A 24,009-nucleotide genomic window follows, 5' to 3' on the forward strand; every position below is an offset into this window, starting at 1 on the left:
GTGTCCAAACCCAGGGTCTGCCCTGAAACTGGGAACGCATTGTGTGCTATTCATTTAAACTGAAAGTTTGAAACCAATTGATCATTTCACCCGGTGCCTAAAAGCTGTAAATCCTGGGCGCTATACTCTCCCTCTGCCAACCTGGGGAGAGCCCCGAACTGAGCCTCGTCATCAGCTTCCTTCACTGCCTCAGGAGACAGTGAACATGCCGCTCCTCGACCACCGGACAGGGTGTAAACTTACGGCCTTCAGCTCCTCACGCAGCCGCTGGTTCAGGGCGGTCATCTCTTGGAGGCGGGCCTCCAGGGCAGCCATCTTGTCCTGTTTGATCTGCAGGGACCTCTTTAGACACGCCTCCAGCTCTGACTCCAGCATCTTGAACCTGCTAGATGGAACAACACCGGGTTCATAGGCTAACAACAATGATACACATTCCTGTGTGTGCGTGTGTGTGTGTGTGTGTGTGTGTGTGTGTGTGCGTGCGTGTGTGTGTGTGTGCGTGCGTGTGTGCGTGCGTGCGTGCCAGCGTGCGAGCGTCCTGGGCATGACGTTAAACTGCTCCGTTGTAACTAACTACCATCGTCAATGTAGTACTGTAGGTGCATGGATGCATTTGCAACTGTGTGTTCTATGTAGAGTAACTTGAATACAAGAAGGCTCTATTCACCAGTGGAATCTACCAACAGTCAACGCTATCTTCTACCTAACCCTGACCCTCTCCCATGAACCCTGACCCTAACCCTCTCCAAGGAACAGCTTACTGGGAAGAGAGGCAATATAGACCCGGCAGCCTTCCAGCGGTATGTCCGTCCGCTGTCGGACAAACCCCGGAAAATAGCAACGGGTCGACATCCAGGCACATGAGAACAACTACAGAGAGCGCTTTAACACCAAGCAACACTGCAAGACTAAGAACGTTGTTTCCTCTGGTGATCCAGCCTGGAGGACATACGGACCCACGTACTGGTGGTCGGAGGGTTCCCACAACGTGGCATGCCCGCCCGAAGACGAGGCAGAGAGTGTGCCGTCTCTGCTGCCCCATGTGGCGGAGCTGCCACTGCTTGTGCCCATGGAGTGCTGAGTGCGAGTACCTGTTGTCCGGTGACTCCTGGTCAGCCAGTGGTTGGTGCTCCTGGTCAACGTCCTTCATCTCCAGCTCGTGGGCGAGCCTCTCCAGCTGGTTGTCTCTCTGCTGGCTCTTTAGCTTCTCGTTGACCAGCTCCTGTACGTCCAAATAAGGTCATACAGGCAGTTAGATTCTCATTGGGTACTGCCACACTATCAAAAGAGCTGCGCACGTTTTCGGCTGCGGACAGCCGAAAAAACGGGTTTTTAGACAGCTGGTGGATGGAAAAGAAGCTCCACTTCCGCGGACGACTGCCGCAACAGCCAGATTCCCGGAAACGCTCTTCTCCGCGGCAGTCGTCCGCGGAGGTGGAGCTTCTTTTCCATCCACCAGCTGTCTAAAAACTCTGAAAATAAGCTGCGGACAGCTTCTTCTGTCCGCAGCGCAAAACGGTTTTGCGCTTAGGTCTGGAAACGGGGAAAGACCAGCTCCTACACGTCCAAATAAGGTCATACAGACAGTTAGCTTCACATTGACCAGCTCCTGTACGTCCAAATAAGGTCATACAGACAGTTAGCTTGTCGTTGACCAGCTCCTACATGTCCAAATAAGGCTCACCTCTCTCAGGGTGACCAGGGTCTCACCTCTCTAAGGGTGGCCAGGGTCTCACCTCTCTAAGGGTGGCCAGGGTCTCACCTCTCTAAGGGTGACCAGGGTCTCACCTCTCTAAGGGTGACCAGGGTCTCACCTCTCTAAGGGTGGCCAGGGTCTCACCTCTCTAAGGGTGGCCAGGGTCTCACCTCTCTAAGGGTGGCCAGGGTCTCACCTCTCTAAGGGTGACCAGGGTCTCACCTCTCTAAGGGTGACCAGGGTCTCACCTCTCTAAGGGTGGCCAGGGTCTCACCTCTCTAAGGGTGGCCAGGGTCTCACCTCTCTAAGGGTGGCCAGGGTCTCACCTCTCTAAGGGTGGCCAGGGTCTCACCTCTCTAAGGGTGGCCAGGGTCTCACCTCTCTAAGGGTGACCAGGGTCTCACCTCTCTCAGGGTGACCAGGGTCTCACCTCTCTAAGGGTGACCAGGGTCTCACCTCTCTAAGGGTGACCAGGGTCTCACCTCTCTAAGGGTGGCCAGGGTCTCACCTCTCTAAGGGTGGCCAGGGTCTCACCTCTCTAAGGGTGACCAGGGTCTCACCTCTCTAAGGGTGGCCAGGGTCTCACCTCTCTCAGGGTGGCCAGGGTCTCACCTCTCTCAGGGTGGCCAGGGTCTCACCTCTCTAAGGGTGGCCAGGGTCTCACCTCTCTCAGGGTGGCCAGGGTCTCACCTCTCTCAGGGTGACCAGGGTCTCACCTCTCTCAGGGTGGCCAGGGTCTCACCTCTCTCAGGGTGGCCAGGGTGCCGTGGTCGATGGCGGCCTGCTTGGCCCTCTCCCGGTTGTCCCTCTCCAGGCCTTTGACCCTCTCGGCCGTCTCCCTCAGCCCCTCCGCCTCCTTCCCCAGGAGGCGGAGCTCCCTCTCCAGCGCGCCCATACGGACGTTGCTGCCGTCCAGAGTGGCCTCCTGGATCTCAGCCTGTAGAGTTAATAATAGTTGTACATTTAAAAACTGTGTACATTGCTGACTATATATAACTATAATCTAGCTGATCTTGAGGCTTATCAACTAGTCAAGTTAACAAGGTCGACTAGTGGATTTACTAGTCGACTAGTTGAATAGCCGACTAGTTGCTTAAAGCCGTACTCCAAACCCCGATCACCCACCACACTGAGACCCCCTTTCCACCGGTTGGTTCCCAGTGGGAACCGGTTCAGTTCTTTTCCACCGGTTGGTTCCCAGTGGGAACCGGTTCAGTTCTTTTCCACCGGTTGGTTCCCAATGGGAACCGGTTCAGTTCTTTTCCACCGGTTGGTTCCCAATGGGAACCGGTTCAGTTATTTTCCACCGGTTGGTTCCCAGTGGGAACCGGTTCAGTTCTTTTCCACCGGTTGGTTCCCAATGGGAAGTAAATTAATACATGAAAACACTTCCACAGTAGTAGCTTTTTCATAGTTTCTATTATTTTGCCTATTTTCCTACATAATGCCTCATTTGCAATTTGTAATACAACAAATCATTGTCTTTTGTGTACATACTCAATTGGGGAAGTTTCATGGTGATAACAATCTAATATTTTTGCACACTCAATTCATAATTAACGTTGCAATTTTGGAGCTCTGGCTCATGGACTAAGAACCAAGAAGAACTGAACCGGTTCCCATTGGGAACCAAGCGGTGGAAAAGAACTGAACCGGTTCCCATTGGGAACCAACCGGTGGAAAAGGTCTCTGACTGACTGACCTCTCCAGACCCAGACTCTAACCGTCCACCACCACACAGACTGACCTCTCCAGACCCAGGACACTGACTGACCTCTCCAGACCCAGGACACTGACTGACCTGCTGACGGAGGCGGCGGTTGTCCTTCTCCAGGCGCCTCTTGTCTCTCTCCAGACCCAGACTCTCCTGCTCCAGGCTCCTCTTCTCTCCCTCCAGCTGCTCCAGGCGCCGGGCGCTGATCCTCAGCTCCTCCAGGGCAGCCTGCAGGCTCTGGTTCTCCGTCTCCAGGTCCTGGACCTCGGCCTCCAGCCGCTGGAGCTTCCGACCTGACGGGGGGAGAGCAGAGGAGAGCAAAGGTACCATGTTTACCCAGGGTAACTGGACTAAGGAAAGGAAAGGTACTATGTTTACCCAGGGTAACTGGACTAAGGAAAGGAAAGGTACTATGTTTACCCAGGGTAACTGGACTAAGGAAAGGAAAGGTACTATGTTTACCCAGGGTAACTGGACTAAGGAAATGAAAGGTACCATGTTTACCCAGGGTAACTGGACTAAGGAAAGGAAAGGTACTATGTTTACACAGGGTAACTGGACTAAGGAAAGGAAAGGTACTATGTTTACCCAGGGTAACTGGACTAAGGAAAGGAAAGGTACCATGTTTACCCAGGGTAACTGGACTAAGGAAAGGAAAGGTACTATGTTTACCCAGGGTAACTGGACTAAGGAAAGGAAAGGTACCATGTTTACCCAGGGTAACTGGACTAAGGAAAGGAAAGGTACTATGTTTACCCAGGGTAACTGGACTAAGGAAAGGAAAGGTACTATGTTTACATTATGTTATGCGTTAGCTATTGAAAAATAGCAGATCTACAAGCTCATAGCGCGCCACTCGGTGGCGCGCTATGAGCTTGTAGGTCTGCTATTTTTGAAGAATCGAAAAACGACTGACATTTTTTTAATCTGATCTCAGGTCAGAATGGGTTAACACCCTGAGCGGCAAGGACATATATACAGTTAATATACGGTAATATACGGGTGTGATGGTACAATTCGGGAGTTTACCGGAAAGTTTAACAGGAGTTTCCGCTAATATACACATCCGTATTCCATGCTTTTTGCAGTGCTGGGAGCGTCGGTTGCGCAACATTGAATGTAATTTTTCCGGTGGGACGTCATCAAATAATCCCCCCCCATTTTAGCCGACGAAACCGAAAATCTTAAAACGTGAATAACTCTAGCACATCCTAGATTGAGGATGTCCATTTGGTTCCATTCGTACACTCTCAGAGTTGAACTTTATTTGTATAGCACCTTTCATGACATGACATGCAGCTCAAAGTGCTTTACAGAGCAATGGAGGAAAACAAAGGCGTAAAACAACATTAAAACTATTTTTGAAAATGTTTGAAAATATATTATGAACATTTTTAACATGGGTAATGATCATGACGATTATGCTAAAGGAAAACAATACAGTGGAATGCACTTCCCATTGCAGTCAGAACTGCAGCCTCACTCCCAATCTTCCGCCATAGTCTGAAAACCCACCTTTTCAGACTCCATCATCACCCCACCCCCTTAGATAGCATTTCTGTAGACTTAGATAGCATTTGATACAGACTTATAACATGTTATGTAGACAGCACTATAATTGCATTGTATGTAGTCATAGCACGTCATAGTACATAATTATGTATAGAATAGCATAGTTTATATGTATAGTTTCATTATATAGATATTCCACTGTTATGTTCTTAGCTTACGCATGTTTCATGAAATTACCGGTGTTGTCCAGAGCAGTGGCGTGCACAGACATTTAGAGGGGCAGGTGCTCAAGTGAAAAAAAGGGCACCTTGTGCAGCGCATTTTGGGGCGGGAACCCATTTTGGTGCTTTAGCTATTGAAAAATAGCAGATCTACAAGCTCATAGCGCGCCACCGAGTGGCGCGCTACGAGCTTGTAGGTCTGCTATTTTTTTTTAATCGAAGAACCACTGACATAGAAACAACACTTTAGATTGTGGGGGCCTAAATAATATAGTAGGAGCGTTTTTTATCAAGATTTGATCAATGTCACCGCATGGTCCACACACTAATTAAGAAATAAATGATTTTTTTTAGCACATTGCCAAAAGGGCAGGGGGTGCTCTAGCACCCTCTAGTGTCTATCTGTGCACGCCACTGGTCCAGAGAATGACAGACAACAGAACTTACCAGTGTTGTCCAGAGAAGCCTGCAGCCGCTGGTTCTCCGTGTCCAGCGTCCTGACCTTGGCCTCCAGCCGCTCGGCGTGTTTGCTGGGGTAGCAGGAGCGCCCCGACAGGCCCAGGACGCAGCTGTCCCGGTGGTGGTGGGGGGCGCCGCTCCGAGAGCCAGGGGAGGAGCCAGGGGAGGAGCCAGAGACGTGATGATGACCGTTGTGGGCGGTGTGGTCCAACACATCCAGGTCAGAGGAGGAGGTCATCTCCTTGGGATGCTCTCCGCCTCTCCCTTCCTCTCGCTGTCCTTTCTCCAGATCCTGAAGCTCTGGGTCCTCCTCCCCCTCCCCCTCCCCCCCCCTCCCCCTCCCCCTCCCCGGGGGGGAGGGCACCGTCACCCTCCGTGCTCAGGGAGGAGTCCTCTGACGGCGGCGGTCGCCGGTGGTGGTGGCCGTTCATCATGTGCCGCGGCGTCGCTGCCGCTGTAGACGCGCCGCCGTCTTCTGAATGCGAGCAGCGGGTTTGGGCCAAGCCCGAGGGTTGCGTCGGCGCCGCTAACGAACGCAGGCAACAGGCGACCCGAGGGCCGTCGTGGCTGTGGTCGTGGTGATGGTGGTGGCTGTGCTGGGGGCTGCTATCCTTGGACGTGCAGCCTCTGTGCTGGGGGCTGCTATCCTTGGACGTGCAGCCTCTGTGCTGGGGGCTGCTATCCTTGGACGTGCAGCCTCTGTGCTGGGGGCTGCTATCCTTGGACGTGCAGCCTCTGTGCTGGGGGCTGCTATCCTTGGACGTTGCTCTGTGTTGGGGGCTGCTGTTATCCGAGGTGGATCCGTGGTGCTCGTGGTGGTGGTGGCTGTGTTGGGGGCTGCTGTGAGGGACCGGGTCGTGGTAGTGATGGTGCCTGTGTTGGGGGCTGCTGCTGCTGCTGTTGGACGTGGCTCTCAGGTCCTCGATGGTCGACAGCAGCCTCTGGTTCTCTTTCTCCAGCCTGAGGAGGCGACTCAGTGTCCTGTCGCTCACCTCTTCGCTGAGAGACTGACCTACACACACACACACACACACACACACACACACACAGGACAATATGTCACACCACCCTCGCTCAGACTGACCTACACACAGGACAATATGTCACCACCCTCGCTCAGACTGACCTACACACAGACATGCAGGACAATCATCACCAAACTACATTGCAATATTGATACTTTTACTTACAGTATAATGATACTCCAGTAGAACTAAAAGACATGGAACTTCTCTCTTCTCTCTTCTCCACTTACATTTTAGTTTAGTTCTTATTTGTTGACAAATCTGTTTTAGTCATCGTAGCTTAGCCTGTGGTCTTGTAGATCTGCTCTAGCTAGCTCCCAGCCCATGTGCTGTCTGACTGTACCCTGTGTGTCTGTGGTCTTGGAGATCTGCTCCAGCTCCCAGCCTGTACCCTGTGTGTCTGTGGTCTTGTAGATCTGCTCTAGCTAGCTCCCAGCCCAGGTGCTGTCTGACTGTACCCTGTGTGGCTGTGGTCTTGGATATCTGCTCCAGCTCCCAGCCTGTACCCTGTGTGTCTGTGGTCTTGTAGATCTGCTCTAGCTAGCTCCCAGCCCACGTGCTGTCTGACTGTACCCTGTGTGTCTGTGGTCTTGGAGATCTGCTCCAGTTCCCAGCCCAGGTGCTGGGACTCCTCCATGGTCCTCCTCTGAGCCAGGCAGAGCGCCAGGTTCTCCTCCTGCAGCTCCTCGCTGCGTCTCCGATCCACCTCCTTCTCCTAGGGAGGACACACACACACACACACACACACACACGCACATGCACACGCACATGCACACGCACACGCACACGCACACGCACACGCACACAAACACAAACACAAACGTCACCCTACATTCAAAGATTTGCGACCACATTTAAAAAAATAAATAAAAAAATAGCAGATCTGTAAGCTCGTAGCTTGTAGATCTGCTATTTCTCAACAGCTAAAGGGAAACATGATGCTTAAAACACCAAAAGGGGAATCCCGTCCAGAATGTGGGTTTTGTGAATGAGCACCGGCCTATTCACAAAAGGGTAATTTTGCTGTTTTAGAAACGGGGCTATGGTAACATATTTTTGTCAACCTATCTATGACGTGCACACATACGCCTGTAAAACAACTGCCCTCTCCAGACCACGAATGCAGCGTTTACTACATGGTGAAAGAAATGTAAAATGCCTCTCCTCTCCTTTCCATGCCATGCCGTACCGTACCGGAAGGAAGGCAGTGTTCAGGAGAATTGCTTTATTTCCGAAGTCTCCTTGAACTTAAACGCAGCATTTTGCGTTGAACAAATTTGTTTCTAAATCCAATGTCGTTACACACCGCATCTCCACTAGCTAAAGAGTGCTGGGTTGCGCCCCGAAAATAGCAGATCTACAAGCTCTCAACGCGCCGCAGTGCGACGCGTTGAGAGCTTGTATATCAGCTATTTTTGCAGATCTTGTCCAAAAGTGCCCTCTTTCTAAGGGACTCCTGTTCCGACCTGTTCCATGTCGTGGAGGCGGGCCTTCAGCATCAACATGGTCTTCTCCAGCTGGTGCAGTTTGTCAGAGCGAGACCTCCATCCTTCCAGCTGGTCTTCAAGAACCTCTTTGGTCTCCTGGAGCACCCGGTTATCCTCCTTCAGCTCCTGGGAGAGAGAGAGACACACACACACACCCGTTATAACACACACACACACACACACACACACACACCCGGTTATCACACACACACACCCGGTTATCACACACACACACACACACACACACACACACACACACACACACACACACACACACACACACACGGTTATCACACACACACACACACACACACACACACACACACACACACACACACACACACACACACACACACACACACACACACACACACACACACACACACACACACACACACACACACACACCCGGTTATCCTCCTTCAACTCCTGGGAGAGAGAGAGAGAGAGAGAGACACACACACACCCGGTTATCACACACACACACACACACACACACACACACACACACCCGGTTATCACACACACTTGTAGTGCTGTCAAACAAGTCTATGTCTAGTTTAATCTGCAACAGTTTTATAATATAATTGCCTATGTATAGTGGGGTCCCTGCTTGATCTCTCACTCTCAGCTAAGTGGTCCTTGGCTTGACCTGAAAAACATTGAAGACCCTGGCCTGCATGTATTATTAACATTATAAATACATAGCAGATGTACAAGCTCACAACGCGTCTCGCCCCACTGTGAGCTTGTGGATCTGCAATTTTAGGCGTGCGACACCGTCTTGCTGCAGAAAATAAATAAGGCTTCTATCCCAGAGAACAGCAGGGGAAAGTTTTGAAACGGTTGTAAACGACTTTAAACGCAAGCAGTACACCCTGCAGAACACGCCCTGTGTGTGCGCTGCGAGAGACCTTTTTTTCTTCTTCCTTTTCTGATGGTACGTTGAATGCGCCTCGGAAACACAGGATAGGGTGAAATTTACCATGAAAAAACGGTGCAACCACGGATTTTACCGATGCAAGCACTCCGCGAACGATGCATCGAGATTTCACCCGTCAATTTTACCGATACACAGTGAATGAACCGATTCACTCGCATCGCGCACGTCATAATCGATGTATCGATACGTATCGATTATTTTCCACATGCCTAATAGAGACGTCACTAATCCTTATGTTGTGTATGAGGTCGTTTTTACCTCTACTTTGGCTCTGTACAGCTCCATGTTGTGCATGAGGTAGTTTTTACCTCTACTTTGGCTCTGTACAGCTCCATGTTGTGCATGAGGTAGTTGTTTTACCTCTACTTTGGCTCTGTACAGCTCCATGTTGTGCATGAGGTAGTTTTTACCTCTACTTTGGCTCTGAACAGCTCCATGTTGTGCATGAGGTAGTTTTTACCTCTACTTTGGCTCTGTACAGCTCCATGTTGTGCAGCCTCTCCCGGTAGCGTCCCACCTCGCTCTCCAGCTTGTCCGCACGGATGGCTCTCTCCCGCAGGGCGTCCAGCTCGTCGCGGTAGGTGCGCGACGCGCGGGCCTCCACCTGCAGCCCCGAGTTCTGTTGGTGAAGAGACAGGGAGATGAAAGGCTTCACTTTACAGTGTGTGTAACATCATGCCTCTAGCATGTTACATGGACCCAAACCCTTTACAGTGTCTATAACATCATGCCTCTATCATGTTACATGGACCCAAACCCTTTACAGTGTCTGTAACATCACGCCTCTATCATGTTACATGGACCCAAACCCTTTACAGTGTCTGGAGCATCATGCCTCTATCATGTTACATGGACCCAAACCCTTTACAGTGTCTGTAACATCATGCCTCTAGCATGTTACATGGACCCAAACCCTTTACAGTGTCTGTAACATCACGCATCTATCATGTTACATGGACCCAAACCCTTTACAGTGTCTATAACATCACGCCTCTATCATGTTACATGGACCCAAACCCTTTACAGTGTCTGTAACATCATGCCTCTATCATGTTACATGGACCCAAACCCTTTACAGTGTCTGTAACATCATGCCTCTAGCATGTTACATGGACCCAAACCCTTTACAGTGTCTGTAACATCATGCCTCTAGCATGTTACATGGACCCAAACCCTTTACAGTGTCTGTAACATCATGCCTCTAGCATGTTACATGGACCCAAACCCTTTACAGTGTCTATAACATCATGCCTCTATCATGTTACATGGACCCAAACCCTTTACAGTGTCTATAACAACATGCCTCTATCATGTTACATGGACCCAAACCCTTTACAGTGTCTATAACATCATGCCTCTATCATGTTACATGGACCCAAACCCTTTACAGTGTCTATAACATCATGCCTCTATCATGTTACATGGACCCAAACCCTTTACAGTGTCTGTAACATCATGCCTCTATCATGTTACATGGACCCAAACCCTTTACAGTGTCTATAACAACATGCCTCTATCATGTTACATGGACCCAAACCCTTTACAGTGTCTATAACATCATGCCTCTATCATGTTACATGGACCCAAACCCTTTACAGTGTCTATAACAACATGCCTCTATCATGTTACATGGACCCAAACCCTTTACAGTGTCTATAACATCATGCCTCTATCATGTTACATGGACCCAAACCCTTTACAGTGTCTATAACAACATGCCTCTATCATGTTACATGGACCCAAACCCTTTACAGTGTCTATAACATCACGCCTCTAGCATGTTACATGGACCCAAACCCTTTACAGTGTCTATAACAACATGCCTCTATCATGTTACATGGACCCAAACCCTTTACAGTGTCTATAACATGCCTCTATCATGTTACATGGACCCAAACCCTTTACAGTGTCTATAACATGCCTCTAGCATGTTACATGGACCCAAACCCTTTACAGTGTCTGTAACATCATGCCTATATCATGTTACATGGACCCAAACCCTTTACAGTGTCTATAACAACATGCCTCTATCATGTTACATGGACCCAAACCCTTTACAGTGTCTATAACATCATGCCTCTATCATGTTACATGGACCCAAACCCTTTACAGTGTCTATAACAACATGCCTCTATCATGTTACATGGACCCAAACCCTTTACAGTGTCAGGCGCATCATGCCTCTATCATGTTACATGGACCCAAACCCTTTACAGTGTCAGGAGCATCATGCCTCTATCATGTTACATGGACCCAAACCCTTTACAGTGTCAGGAGCATCATGCCTCTAGCATGTTACATGGACCCAAACCCTTTACAGTGTCTATAACAACATGCCTCTATCATGTTACATGGACCCAAACCCTTTACAGTGTCTATAACAACATGCCTCTATCATGTTACATGGACCCAAACCCTTTACAGTGTCTATAACAACATGCCTCTATCATGTTACATGGACCCAAACCCTTTACAGTGTCTATAACATCATGCCTCTAGCATGTTACATGGACCCAAACCCTTTACAGTGTCTATAACAACATGCCTCTATCATGTTACATGGACCCAAACCCTTTACAGTGTCTATAACAACATGCCTCTATCATGTTACATGGACCCAAACCCTTTACAGTGTCTATAACAACATGCCTCTATCATGTTACATGGACCCAAACCCTTTACAGTGTCAGGAGCATCATGCCTCTATCATGTTACATGGACCCAAACCCTTTACAGTGTCTATAACATCATGCCTCTAGCATGTTACATGGACCCAAACCCTTTACAGTGTCTATAACAACATGCCTCTATCATGTTACATGGACCCAAACCCTTTACAGTGTCTATAACAACATGCCTCTAGCATGTTACATGGACCCAAACCCTTTACAGTGTCAGGAGCATCATGCCTCTAGCATGTTACATGGACCCAAACCCTTTACAGTGTCAGGAGCATCATGCCTCTATCATGTTACATGGACACAAACCATTTTGGTGTTTTAACCCATTCTGACCTGAGATCAGATTCTAAAAATGTCTTCTATGTCAGTCGCTCTTCGATTTAAAAAAAATAGCAGACCTACAAGCTCATAGCGCGCCACCGCTATGAGCTTGTAGGTCTGCTATTTTTTAAATAGCTAAAGCACAACATGATGCTAACACCAAAAGGGGTTCCCGGCCCAAAATGGGTTAAGCATTATGTTATACTTTATAGCTATAACAAATAGCTAAACGGCCCACTGTCGCCCCCTAGCTGTGTCTCAGAGGGTCAAAGGTCAGTGAACAGATCCACAGACCTCCTGCTGGATCCTCTTCAGCTCAGCTTCCAGGTTCTCCACCTCATGTCTGACATCTGACACCTGCTCACTCTTCTCCTCGCTGGAGGGAGGGAGGGAGGGAGGGAGAGGGAGGGAGAGAGGGAGGGAGGGAGGGAGAGGGAGGGAGGGGGAGAGAGAGAGAGAGAGAGAGGGAGGTAGAGAGGGAGGTAGAGAGGGAGGGAGGTTAGAGAGGGAGGGAGGGGGAGAGAGAGAGAGAGAGAGAGGGAGGTAGAGAGGGAGGTAGAGAGGGAGGGAGGGAGGGGAGAGAGAGAGAGAGAGAGAGAGGAGGTAGAGAGGGAGGTAGAGAGGGAGGGAGGGAGAGGGAGAGGTAGAGAGGGAGGGAGGTAGAGGGAGGGAGAGAGGGAGGTAGAGAGGGAGAGGGAGGGAGGGAGGGAGAGAGAGAGGGAGGGAGGGGGGGAGAGAGAGAGAGAGAGAGAGAGAGAGAGAGAGAGAGAGAGAGAGAGAGAGAGAGAGAGAGAGAGAGAGAGAGAGAGAGAGAGAGAGAGAGAGAGAGAGAGAGAGAGAGAGAGAGAGAGAGAGAGAGAGAGAGAGAGAGAGAGAGAGAGAGAGAAAAATAGGTATGTGTGTACAGTACTTTTAAATATATATACACTGTACATGATCTACGCGCGCGCGCGCACACACACACACACACACACACACACACACACACACACACACACACACACACACACACATACACAGCTACATGAAGCCACTCCTAGTATAGCCACTATTTCCGGGCTAAATAGTCCGGCGTATAGCACTTACCATAGCCTAGACAGCCTTGCAGGCTGCAGGTATGTGATGACATTCTATGGTTAGAGGATGTTAGATCTTAGTTTACTGATGATTGGGTCACATTCTATGGTTAGAGGATGTTAGATCTTAGTTTACTGATTATCCTAGATGGATCACAGATAAATCACAGTGGCGTGCACATATAGACACTATAAAAGGACCCCCTGCCCTTTTCCCTCTGGACAAAATGAATGTGCAGAGGGATTATATTTTTTATTTTATTTTTGTACAGTGTAGACTGTACACTATGTGGACCATGGTGACATTGATCAATTCAATTCTTGATAAAAAAGCTTCTAATATTATTTAGGCTCCAAAATCTATAAATCTCACACTATTAAGGCAACCGGCCGGTTTTTCACTTGAACACCTGCCCTCTGAATGTCTGTGCACGCACACTGGTAAATCACTCTGGATTAAGAGCGTCTGCTAAATGCCTAAATTGAGCTCGTAGAACAAATATTTTGACACAGTGATGTGTGTTGTAAACACTGTATCTGAGGGAAAAGGGGAGGGGGAGCGAGGACAGAGCCCTGGGGGACCCCGGGCCAACACGTAGGCATTTAAGTGTTTAAAGTGCCCGAGATCAGCGTTCTGCCAGCCAGCGGTGTCGTCGGTGACAGACAGTCGTTGGAGCGCTATAGAAAGGCAGAGCCCAATGTGGGTCAAAGGCAGCGCTGCCTCTGCTGCTGCACGGCCATGGATCTGTGAGCAGAACAGAACCAATGTAGGCCAACCTCCCTCTGGCCATCTCTTATCCGTGGAGTATCATCCGGCTATTATTACAGCCCGTTCTCTCTCCTCTATAACAACCTCCCACGCACGGCTCTTCGCAGCGCACACGCATTCACTCACTCACTAGAGGCAGCGGTGGACGAACGGTTTGCGGAGCGGTCTTGATATCGGAAGGTCGCTATAGTTCGTATCCCCGGACCGGCACGTTACAATGACCACCGCTGAAGTGCCCTTGAGCAAGGCATTGAACCTCTACCATGAAATGTTCTATGAGCAGGGCCTGGCTGTAAACAAGTTGTTGAGCTTAGTCCAGTTACCCTGGGTAAACATAGTACCTTTCCTTTCCTTAGTCCAGTTACCCTGGGTAAACATAGTACCTTTCCTTTCCTTAGTCCAGTTACCCTGGGTACACATAGTACCTTTCCTTTCCTTAGTCCAGTTACCCTGGGTAAACATAGTACCTTTCCTTTCCTTAGTCCAGTTACCCTGGGTACACACATAGTACCTTTCCTTTCCTTAGTCCAGTTACCCTGGGTAAACATAGTACCTTTCCTTTCCTTAGTCCAGTTACCCTGGGTAAACATAGTACCTTTCCTTTCCTTAGTCCAGTTACCCTGGGTAAACATAGTACCTTTCCTTTCCTTAGTCCAGTTACCCTGGGTAAACATAGTACCTTTCCTTTCCTTAGTCCAGTTACCCTGGGTAAACATAGTACCTTTCCTTTCCTTAGTCCAGTTACCCTGGGTAAACATAGTACCTTTCCTTTTGTCGTATCTGGACTCGATAATTCTGTACTATAGCATGCTATAATCAACTCTAAGTTGATTGTCTAGTCTGTCTGTCTGCAAGTTTGAAAGCAATCACTCAGTCAAGTACTCTGCATTGTTCATTACTCCTTTGAAGCTTCTCTCAGGTGTGAATCAAAACACACGTAGCAGCCATCTGCTATTCCTATGCACGTTGTTGATCTTTATGTTAAATCCCAACCCCTCCCAGAACTCAACTGTTTGATGTAAACTATATATATGTCTGTAAATACAATGTTGAGTTAGTCTTGTGGGGGCAGCTGCCCGTACTGGTCAGGTATGCTCTAGGGCTCCGCGGCCCAACTCAAGGGCCGCGGAAAGCCCTCTGTCTTTGTCTGACTTACTGCAAATAAATACATCGATGGATATTCAGCTCATCTCTCTGCCTGCGTGATTTTCCTCATCCGACCGTCTAAAAGTTTACCGTCTATACTCTTCGTTACTTTGTCTATTTTAGTCCAGTTTAGATGAGTGTACTTGTTGAATTTACACGACAAGTTGGAGCCTGAAAAAACTGCTTTTGGGATGGTTTTCCATTCCAGGTAAAACGAACCGTGGACCACTGGACAATTTGGACAATTTGGCGTTGAGTTGAATTTTATTTTTTTCGGCGAACGGCGGTCGGCGGAACAAAGGGATGCGGGGACCAACAGCACGTGCGGTGCTCTCCGACATGGACGGCGACGTAGCGAAGGGAGCGGCTCTCCAGACACGCCATGCAGCAGCGGGAGAAAGCGCCTCTACAGAGCAACGACGGGCGACCTGCGGATCTCCACAAATCGGCGGGAAGCGGCGGCGATCCGACCGGGGAAGGCGACACTACAAGCGACGGGCGGATGCGTCTCTTCACGGCAAGCAAGCAGCGGCGAGGAGGGAGGCGTTCTACAAGGGCCCTTCAACGAGTGAGTCTTCCACCGAGGGGGGTCTCCGACCAAGCGGCGGCCGAGAGCTTTCATGACGGCATGCGGCGAGAGGACGGCACGGCGCGATTCATCTCATCAGCGATCGCGAGCGGAGAAAACGTTTTTCATTCATTCTTCATTCTTCAAACAGCAGATCTGCAAGCTCACGGTGTTGCGTTTATTTTTCTTTCCAGTCATTGTGATATTTCATATTCATAATGTCTGGAAGGGGGGAGTGTGACTGTGTGTTGGATGGGACGAAGGACAATGGACACACAAGTGAGTGGCAGTGCGCGGAAAAAACATTGCAACAAGGTTTCTTCATACAAGATGCAGTTCCTCAGTTTGACCACGAATGCCTTCAGGTACGTCACATGTGTAAAAGGGGAATTATATTTGAGAAGATTTAAAATACAGTATGAATAAGTACTGTGTCGAATTGTGGGCTAAAGTAACCAGAGCGAAAATGGTGGTCAGAATAGTTAAATCTATTAACCTTACTCGGTCTGTAGGCCTAGTATGGGGCTAAAAGTAATTTTGGTGAAAGAGTAGCATTGATATTGGTTTATCGCTTCATTTTTGAGCAGTGACTGTGTTTTTTACGGTAGATTGACTTTTTCTCAAACGAATAATAGATATTAAACAAAGTTAAGAGACAATGTTTTGCGACACTAGAATAGTTCATTTATAACAGATGGAAGAGATTCAACAATCTATCTGTATTCAAAACGTTTGTGTAACGTAAGTTTATTCAACATATAATGTAGGCATGTGTTGGATGTGTGTTTTGTCGAAGTTTAAATTAGTTAGAAAGTTGATTAAAGAGCCTATAGGGTCTTGGAAATGATTAAATAATGGTAAGCTTTATTAAAACAATTGATGTGGCTGTGTCAGGCGGACGATAGCGGTCCTATCAATACGCGTCAGTACGTAATTCGTCTTGGTATTAATAGAGCTAATTATGGTTTTCTCGTATGAAATTTAGTGTGCGAATATAGTCAACTATGAAAAGGCAGTTAGTTGCCAGCGATGTGCGAGATTTTGCTGTTAATATCGAGATAACTTGGACCTTTGGACGTGAGTGAGTAAACAGTAGTAGCATAGGTCGATTCGTCATTTACCCAGGCCCTTAAAGGTGGGTACTGGGATAATGTAATTGCAGCGTGCTGTCATCAAGATCAAACTTTTGAAGGGAAATAGTTTCAAAATATAAATGGATTATTGAGCGTGTCTGAAAAAGCTTGTGTGTTTAAAACTGAAACACAGGGTAAGACAAAGTTGTGGTGTGTTTAAATGTCAGTTAATTGTGAAGTGCAAATGTAAATTTTCATATATTATGCATGATGCCTGGAATTATTTTTTGGGAACTTTTAAAGTGGAACGTTCTGTTGTTTCTTTCCTAATGTTTAGTATAGTACATGTGATTGGGTCAAGGGGGGTGTAATAGAATTATTGTTCCATATTTTTATGTGACCATCATCATGGTAATGGTCAAGGGGGGAATGTCGTATCTGGACTCGATAATTCTGTACTATAGCATGCTATAATCAACTCTAAGTTGATTGTCTAGTCTGTCTGTCTGCAAGTTTGAAAGCAATCACTCAGTCAAGTACTCTGCATTGTTCATTACTCCTTTGAAGCTTCTCTCAGGTGTGAATCAAAACACACGTAGCAGCCATCTGCTATTCCTATGCACGTTGTTGATCTTTATGTTAAATCCCAACCCCTCCCAGAACTCAACTGTTTGATGTAAACTATATATATGTCTGTAAATACAATGTTGAGTTAGTCTTGTGGGGGCAGCTGCCCGTACTGGTCAGGTATGCTCTAGGGCTCCGCGGCCCAACTCAAGGGCCGCGGAAAGCCCTCTGTCTTTGTCTGACTTACTGCAAATAAATACATCGATGGATATTCAGCTCATCTCTCTGCCTGCGTGATTTTCCTCATCCGACCGTCTAAAAGTTTACCGTCTATACTCTTCGTTACTTTGTCTATTTTAGTCCAGTTTAGATGAGTGTACTTGTTGAATTTACACGACACTTTCCTTAGTCCAGTTACCCTGGGTAAATATGGTAACTTTCCTTTCCTTAGTCCAGTTACCATGGGTAAACATAGTACCTTTCCTTTCCTTAGTCCAGTTACCATGGGTAAACATAGTACCTTTCCTTTCCTTAGTCCAGTTACCCTGGGTAAACATAGTACCTTTCCTTTCCTTTCCTTGCACCGGTGGCTCAGCGGTAGAGAGTGGCTGGATGGCAAACGCAAGTTTCGAACCCTGTGGGTTAGCGTCCCCAGAGTTGGTGTCGAAGTGTCCTTGAGCAAGACACTGAACCCCTGATTGCTCCTGATGTGCTGGTTTGTGCCTTGCATGGTTTCCGCCGCCATCGGTGTGTAAATGTGTGTGTGTGAATAATGAGTGACTTGAGGCACAATCTATGTAAAGCGCCTTGGATAAAGGCGCTATATAAATGCACCATTTACCATTTAGTGTCTGGGTGTTTGTTTTCTTTGAGTTAAACGGTCTTCAGCCACAGCTGTTCTAACTGCACTCACAGCTCCTTTCGGAGTCGTCTGACCTTGGCCTTGCAGTCGGCCAGCTCCACGGCTATAACTATAACTGTAACTGTAACTGTAACTGTACTCACAGCTCCTGTCGGAGTCGTCTGACCTTGGCCTTGCAGTCGGCCAGCTCCACGGCCAGGTGCTGCTGCTGGGGCAGCCCGGGGGAGGAGCCATATATGGAGGCAGGGCTGAGGCTGACCACTCCCTCCTTCTCCTGCATCAGCTCGGCTATGGTCTGCAACAAAAAGGTTTGTTGTCAATTAGTTTGTTTGTTTTTACCTTTTGGTGTTTTCAGCATCATGTTATACTTTAGCTATTGAAAAATAGCAGATCTACGAGCTCATAGTGCCACACTACGAGCTTGTAGATCTGCTATTTTCGAAAAACATTTGTAGAATCCTCAGGTCTAAATGGGTAAAAGTATCAAGTAGAACTACTCGGTTACAAGTATAAAAGTCTGGAATTCAAGATTTATGTGAGTAAAAGTACAAAAGTATTGGCATCAAGAAAGTGCTCCTTGTCGCAGTTTTTTTTTTTTGACGTGGACAAACCTCATTAATCAACATGTCAGTTTTCACTTCAATGTAAACGGGCCAGAGTTAGCCAAAGCTAAATTTAATCTGTAGTGCCTTTTGCAAATAGCAGATCTACAAGTTCACATTGGGTCGCATTGTGAGCTTGTTGATCAGCTATTTTCAAATGGCCGAAATGTAGGGCTGAAGTGGTAAATGTATGATTTGTAATAATTAAAACAATCTACAAAGTAATAGTAACTATAAAGTGATCAAATTATTGTAGTGTAGTAAAAGTACAATATTTGCCTCTGAGATGTAGTGGAGTAGAAGTAAAAGTAGGCTACTGGAAAATGTAAGTACTTCATTGAAGTAAAAAAAATAAATCCTCAAAATTGTACTTAGGTAAGGTACTTAAGACAATGTACTTACTTATTTTACTATTCATGTGACCACCGCGCTCTGACTGTAGGTGGCGCTACCCGTTCAAAACAAACAAATAAAATAACGGTAGTGGGTCGCACACACCAAGACTTCAGTTCAAAATATTTATTGCATTTTTGAACGGGGACAAACGTTTCGACTATCCATCAGTGTCTTTCTTATTTTACACCACTGGATAAAATGCAGTGCTGTTTTTGTTGGCTAAAACTGACTAAACTGATGTTTAGAAATCAGCAGAGAGTGATCGACTTTTGCGCTACTCTCTATGCCGAATTGAAGTGGAGTCGGACCCAGACTACTCTCTATGCCGAATTGAAGTGGACTCGGACCCAGACTACTCTCTATCCCGAATTGAAGTGGACTCGGACCCAGAATACTCTATATGCCGAATTGAAGTGGACTCGGACCCAGACTACTCTATATGCCGAATTGAAGTGGACTCGGACCCAGACTACTCTATATGCCGAATTGAAGTGGACTCGGACGCAGACTTTTTTTTTATCTCCCTGGAAATAAAGCGTCTGGATTTCCGAGGCTACCTTCCGGCCACTCTACCCCTCTGAGCCACCGGCAACCCCTTGTTGACGTAATGGTCAATACATGTGACTCCATATACTTCTGTTTTCCCTGCTACTCAATAAAGCACATTCTACCACAGGTCGTTTCGAGGAAGCAATCTGATTGGTTGAAACAGCCTTCTAGCCGTGGGTTAAACCAGCACCGTTCACCACCTAATCAAAACAAAGAATTCAACCGCTCTGTTCTCCCAGAGCGCTAGCAAACTGGGTGGCTAGGCTAGCTAGTTTATTGGGACAGTGGAGGGGAGGGGAGGGGAGGGGAGGGGGAGGGAGGAGGGGGAGGGGAGGGGAGGGGAGGATGGTGTACCTCTTGCTGGGAGTCCCGGAGGTCCAGCAGGTGTCTGAACTGCAGGGCCATGCTCTTGGCCACAGCCTCCAGTTCATCTGGGTCCAGTTCGTTGCTCTCCAGCCACTGCAGGTCCAACACGCTCTCCTGACTGACCTGTAGGAGGAGGAACAGAAGAGAACATTATCTCCTGACTGACCTGTAGGAACAGAAGAGAACATTATCTCCTGACTGACCTGTAGGAACAGAAGAGAACATTATCTCCTGACTGACCTGTAGGAACAGAAGAGAACATTATCTCCTGACTGACCTGTAGGAGGAGGAACAGAAGAGAACATTATCTCCTGACTGACCTGTAGGAACAGAAGAGAACATTATCTCCTGACTGACCTGTAGGAACAGAAGAGAACATTATCTCCTGACTGACCTGTAGGAACAGAAGAGAACATTATCTCCTGACTGACCTGTAGGAACAGAAGAGAACATTATCTCCTGACTGACCTGTAGGAACAGAAGAGAACATTATCTCCTGACTGACCTGTAGGAACAGAAGAGAACATTATCTCCTGACTGACCTGTAGGAACAGAAGAGAACATTATCTCCTGACTGACCTGTAGGAACAGAAGAGAACATTATCTCCTGACTGACCTGTAGGAACAGAAGAGAACATTATCTCCTGACTGACCTGTAGGAACAGAAGAGAACATTATCTCCTGACTGACCTGTAGGAGGAGGAACAGAAGAGAACATGACAGAGAACATTATCAGAGCTGTCCGGGTGGCTCAGTGGGTAGAGAGCTCTCGCCTTTGGACCACAAGTTCAAGGGTTTGATCAACTCTGTATGAGTAGCACGGCTTGGGTGCGGCAAGTCGTGCGCTAAGTATACTGGGAGCTGATGGTAGGTGTGGTGCTCCACCTCAGCAATCCATCTCCCAGGGGTCTATAGGGCATTGTAACAGGGACAGACTCCATCTCCCAGAGGTCTATAGGGCATTGTAACAGGGACAGACTCCATCTCCCAGGGGTCTATAGGGCATTGTAACAGGGACAGACTCCATCTCCCAGAGGTCTATAGGGAATTGTAACGGGGACAGACTCCATCTCCCAGGGGTCTATGGGGCATTGTAACAGGGATAGACTCCATCTCCCAGGGGTCTATAGGGCATTGTAACGGGGACAGACTCCATCTCCCAGGGGTCTATAGGGCATTGTAACAGGGATAGACTCCATCTCCCAGAGGTCTATAGGGAATTGTAACGGGGACAGACTCTCCCAGAGGTCTATAGGGCATTGTAACGGGGACAGACTCCATCTCCCAGGGGTCTATAGGGCATTGTAACGGGGACAGACTCCATCTCCCAGGGGTCTATAGGGCATTGTAACAGGGATAGACTCCATCTCCCAGAGGTCTATAGGGAATTGTAACGGGGACAGACTCCATCTCCCAGAGGTCTATAGGGCATTGTAACGGGGACAGACTCCATCTCCCAGGGGTCTATAGGGCATTGTAACAGGGACAGACTCTATCTCCCAGGGGTCTATAGTGCATTGTAACAGGGACAGCCTCCATCTCCCAGGGGTCTATAGGGCATTGTATCAGGGATAGACTCCATCTCCCAGAGGTCTATAGGGCATTGTAACAGGGACAGACTCCATCTCCCAGAGGTCTATAGGGCATTGTAACGGGGACAGACTCCATCTCCCAGAGGTCTATAGGGCATTGTAACAGGGACAGACTCCATCTCCCAGGGGTCTATAGGGCATTGTAACAGGGACAGACTCCATCTCCCAGAGGTCTATAGTGCATTGTAACGGGGACAGACTCCATCTCCCAGGGGTCTATAGGGCATTGTAACGGGGACAGACTACATCTCCCAGGGGTCTATAGGGCATTGTAACGGGGACAGACTCCATCTCCCAGAGGTCTATAGGGCATTGTAACGGGGATAGACTCCATCTCCCAGGGTGTCTATAGTGCATTGAAACGGGGACAGACTCCATCTCCCAGGGGTCTATAGGGCATTGTAACAGGGATAGACTCCATCTCCCAGAGGTCTATAGGGCATTGTAACAGGGACAGACTCCATCTCCCAGGGGTCTATAGGGCATTGTAACAGGGACAGACTCCATCTCCCAGGGGTCTATAGGGCATTGTAACGGGGACAGACTCCATCTCCCAGGGGTCTATAGGGAATTGTAACGGGGACAGACTCCATCTCCCATAGGTCTATAGGGCATTGTAACAGGGACAGACTCCATCTCCCAGAGGTCTATAGTGCATTGTAACGGGGACAGACTCCATCTCCCAGGGGTCTATAGGGCATTGTAACAGGGACAGACTCCATCTCCCAGAGGTCTATAGTGCATTGTAACGGGGACAGACTCCATCTCCCAGAGGTCTATAGTGCATTGTAACAGGGACAGACTCCATCTCCCAGGGGTCTATAGTGCATTGTAACGGGGACAGACTCCATCTCCCAGAGGTCTATAGGGCATTGTAACGGGGACAGACTCCATCTCCCAGGGGTCTATAGGGCATTGTAACGGGGACAGACTCCATCTCCCAGGGGTCTATAAGGCATTGTAACAGGGACAGACTCCATCTCCCAGAGGTCTATAGTGCATTGTAACAGGGACAGACTCCATCTCCCAGGGGTCTATAGGGCATTGTAACGGGGACAGACTCCATCTCCCAGGGGTCTATAAGGCATTGTAACAGGGACAGACTCCATCTCCCAGGGGTCTATAGTGCATTGTAACGGGGACAGACTCCATCTCCCAGGGGTCTATAGGGCATTGTAACAGGGATAGACTCCATCTCCCAGGGTGTCTATAGTGCATTGAAACGGGGACAGACTCCATCTCCCAGGGGTCTATAGGGCATTGTAACAGGGATAGACTCCATCTCCCAGAGGTCTATAGGGCATTGTAACAGGGACAGACTCCATCTCCCAGGGGTCTATAGGGCATTGTAACAGGGACAGACTCCATCTCCCAGGGGTCTATAGGGCATTGTAACGGGGACAGACTCCATCTCCCAGGGGTCTATAGGGAATTGTAACGGGGATAGACTCCATCTCCCAGGGGTCTATGGCGCATTGTAACGGGGATAGACTCCATCTCCCAGAGGTCTATAGTGCATTGTAACGGGGACAAACTCCATCTCCCAGAGGTCTATAGTGCATTGAAACGGGGACAGCCTCCATCTCCCAGGGGTCTATAGTGCATTGTAACGGGGACAGACTCCATCTCCCAGAGGTCTATAGTGCATTGTAACGGGGACAGACTCCATCTCCCAGGGGTCTATAGGGCATTGTAACGGGGACAGACTCCATCTCCCAGGGGTCTATAGGGCATTGTAACGGGGACAGACTCCATCTCCCAGGGGTCTATAGTGCATTGTAACGGGGACAGACTCCATCTCCCAGGGGTCTATAGTGCATTGTAACGGGGATACTCCCCACTCTCCACTTCCGAGACCCGACCTACATACGCATGCATACGTCCTGGATGTGTACGTACCTCCTGGATGTGTGCTGCTATGGTAGCCTTGGTGTCGTAGTCCAAAGTCTGGATCCTCTCCACGTAAAGCTCCTTCTCCTCGCACTGAATGAAGCAAAATATGGAAGTGAGATTAGGATCTCTAAATGAGCTCCCCACCGCTAGGATCTCTAAATGAGCTCCCCACCGCTAGGATCTCTAAATGAGCTCCCCACCGCTAGGATCTCTAAATGACCTCCCCACCGCTAGGATCTCTAAATGAGCTCCCCACCGCTAGGATCTCTAAATGACCTCCCCACCGCTAGGATCTCTAAATGACCTCCCCACCGCTAGGATCTCTAAATGAGCTCCCCACCGTTAGGATCTCTAAATGAGCTCCCCACCGCTAGGATCTCTAACTGAGCTCCCCACCGTTAGGATCTCTAAATGAGCTCCCCACCGCTAGGATCTCTAAATGAGCTCCCACCGCTAGGATCTCTAAATGAGCTCCCCACCGCTAGGATCTC

The 24,009-nt window shown here is 48.5% G+C and overlaps 1 protein-coding gene across 1 annotated transcript in view; it reads right to left on the bottom strand.

The window, feature by feature from the left end:
* LOC310858233 (girdin-like) overlaps positions 1-24,009 on the bottom strand; it is a gene marked incomplete at both ends in the record, with an annotated part of 51,926 nt that overhangs the window by 23,082 nt on the left and 4,835 nt on the right. The window contains 13 exons of the mRNA XM_083764341.1: positions 244-385; positions 1,092-1,222; positions 2,439-2,633; positions 3,498-3,703; positions 5,591-5,881; positions 5,973-6,614; positions 7,201-7,342; positions 8,094-8,240; positions 9,518-9,676; positions 12,354-12,435; positions 18,264-18,415; positions 20,022-20,156; positions 23,525-23,608. Of these exons, the coding sequence (XP_083620467.1) occupies positions 244-385; positions 1,092-1,222; positions 2,439-2,633; positions 3,498-3,703; positions 5,591-5,881; positions 5,973-6,614; positions 7,201-7,342; positions 8,094-8,240; positions 9,518-9,676; positions 12,354-12,435; positions 18,264-18,415; positions 20,022-20,156; positions 23,525-23,608 (2,508 nt within the window). The remainder of the gene's footprint in view (positions 1-243; positions 386-1,091; positions 1,223-2,438; positions 2,634-3,497; positions 3,704-5,590; positions 5,882-5,972; positions 6,615-7,200; positions 7,343-8,093; positions 8,241-9,517; positions 9,677-12,353; positions 12,436-18,263; positions 18,416-20,021; positions 20,157-23,524; positions 23,609-24,009) is intronic.

The sequence above is a fragment of the Protomyctophum parallelum genome (genome assembly GCF_964188405.1).
Source record: "Protomyctophum parallelum genome assembly, chromosome: 5".
NCBI lineage: Eukaryota > Metazoa > Chordata > Actinopteri > Myctophiformes > Myctophidae > Protomyctophum > Protomyctophum parallelum.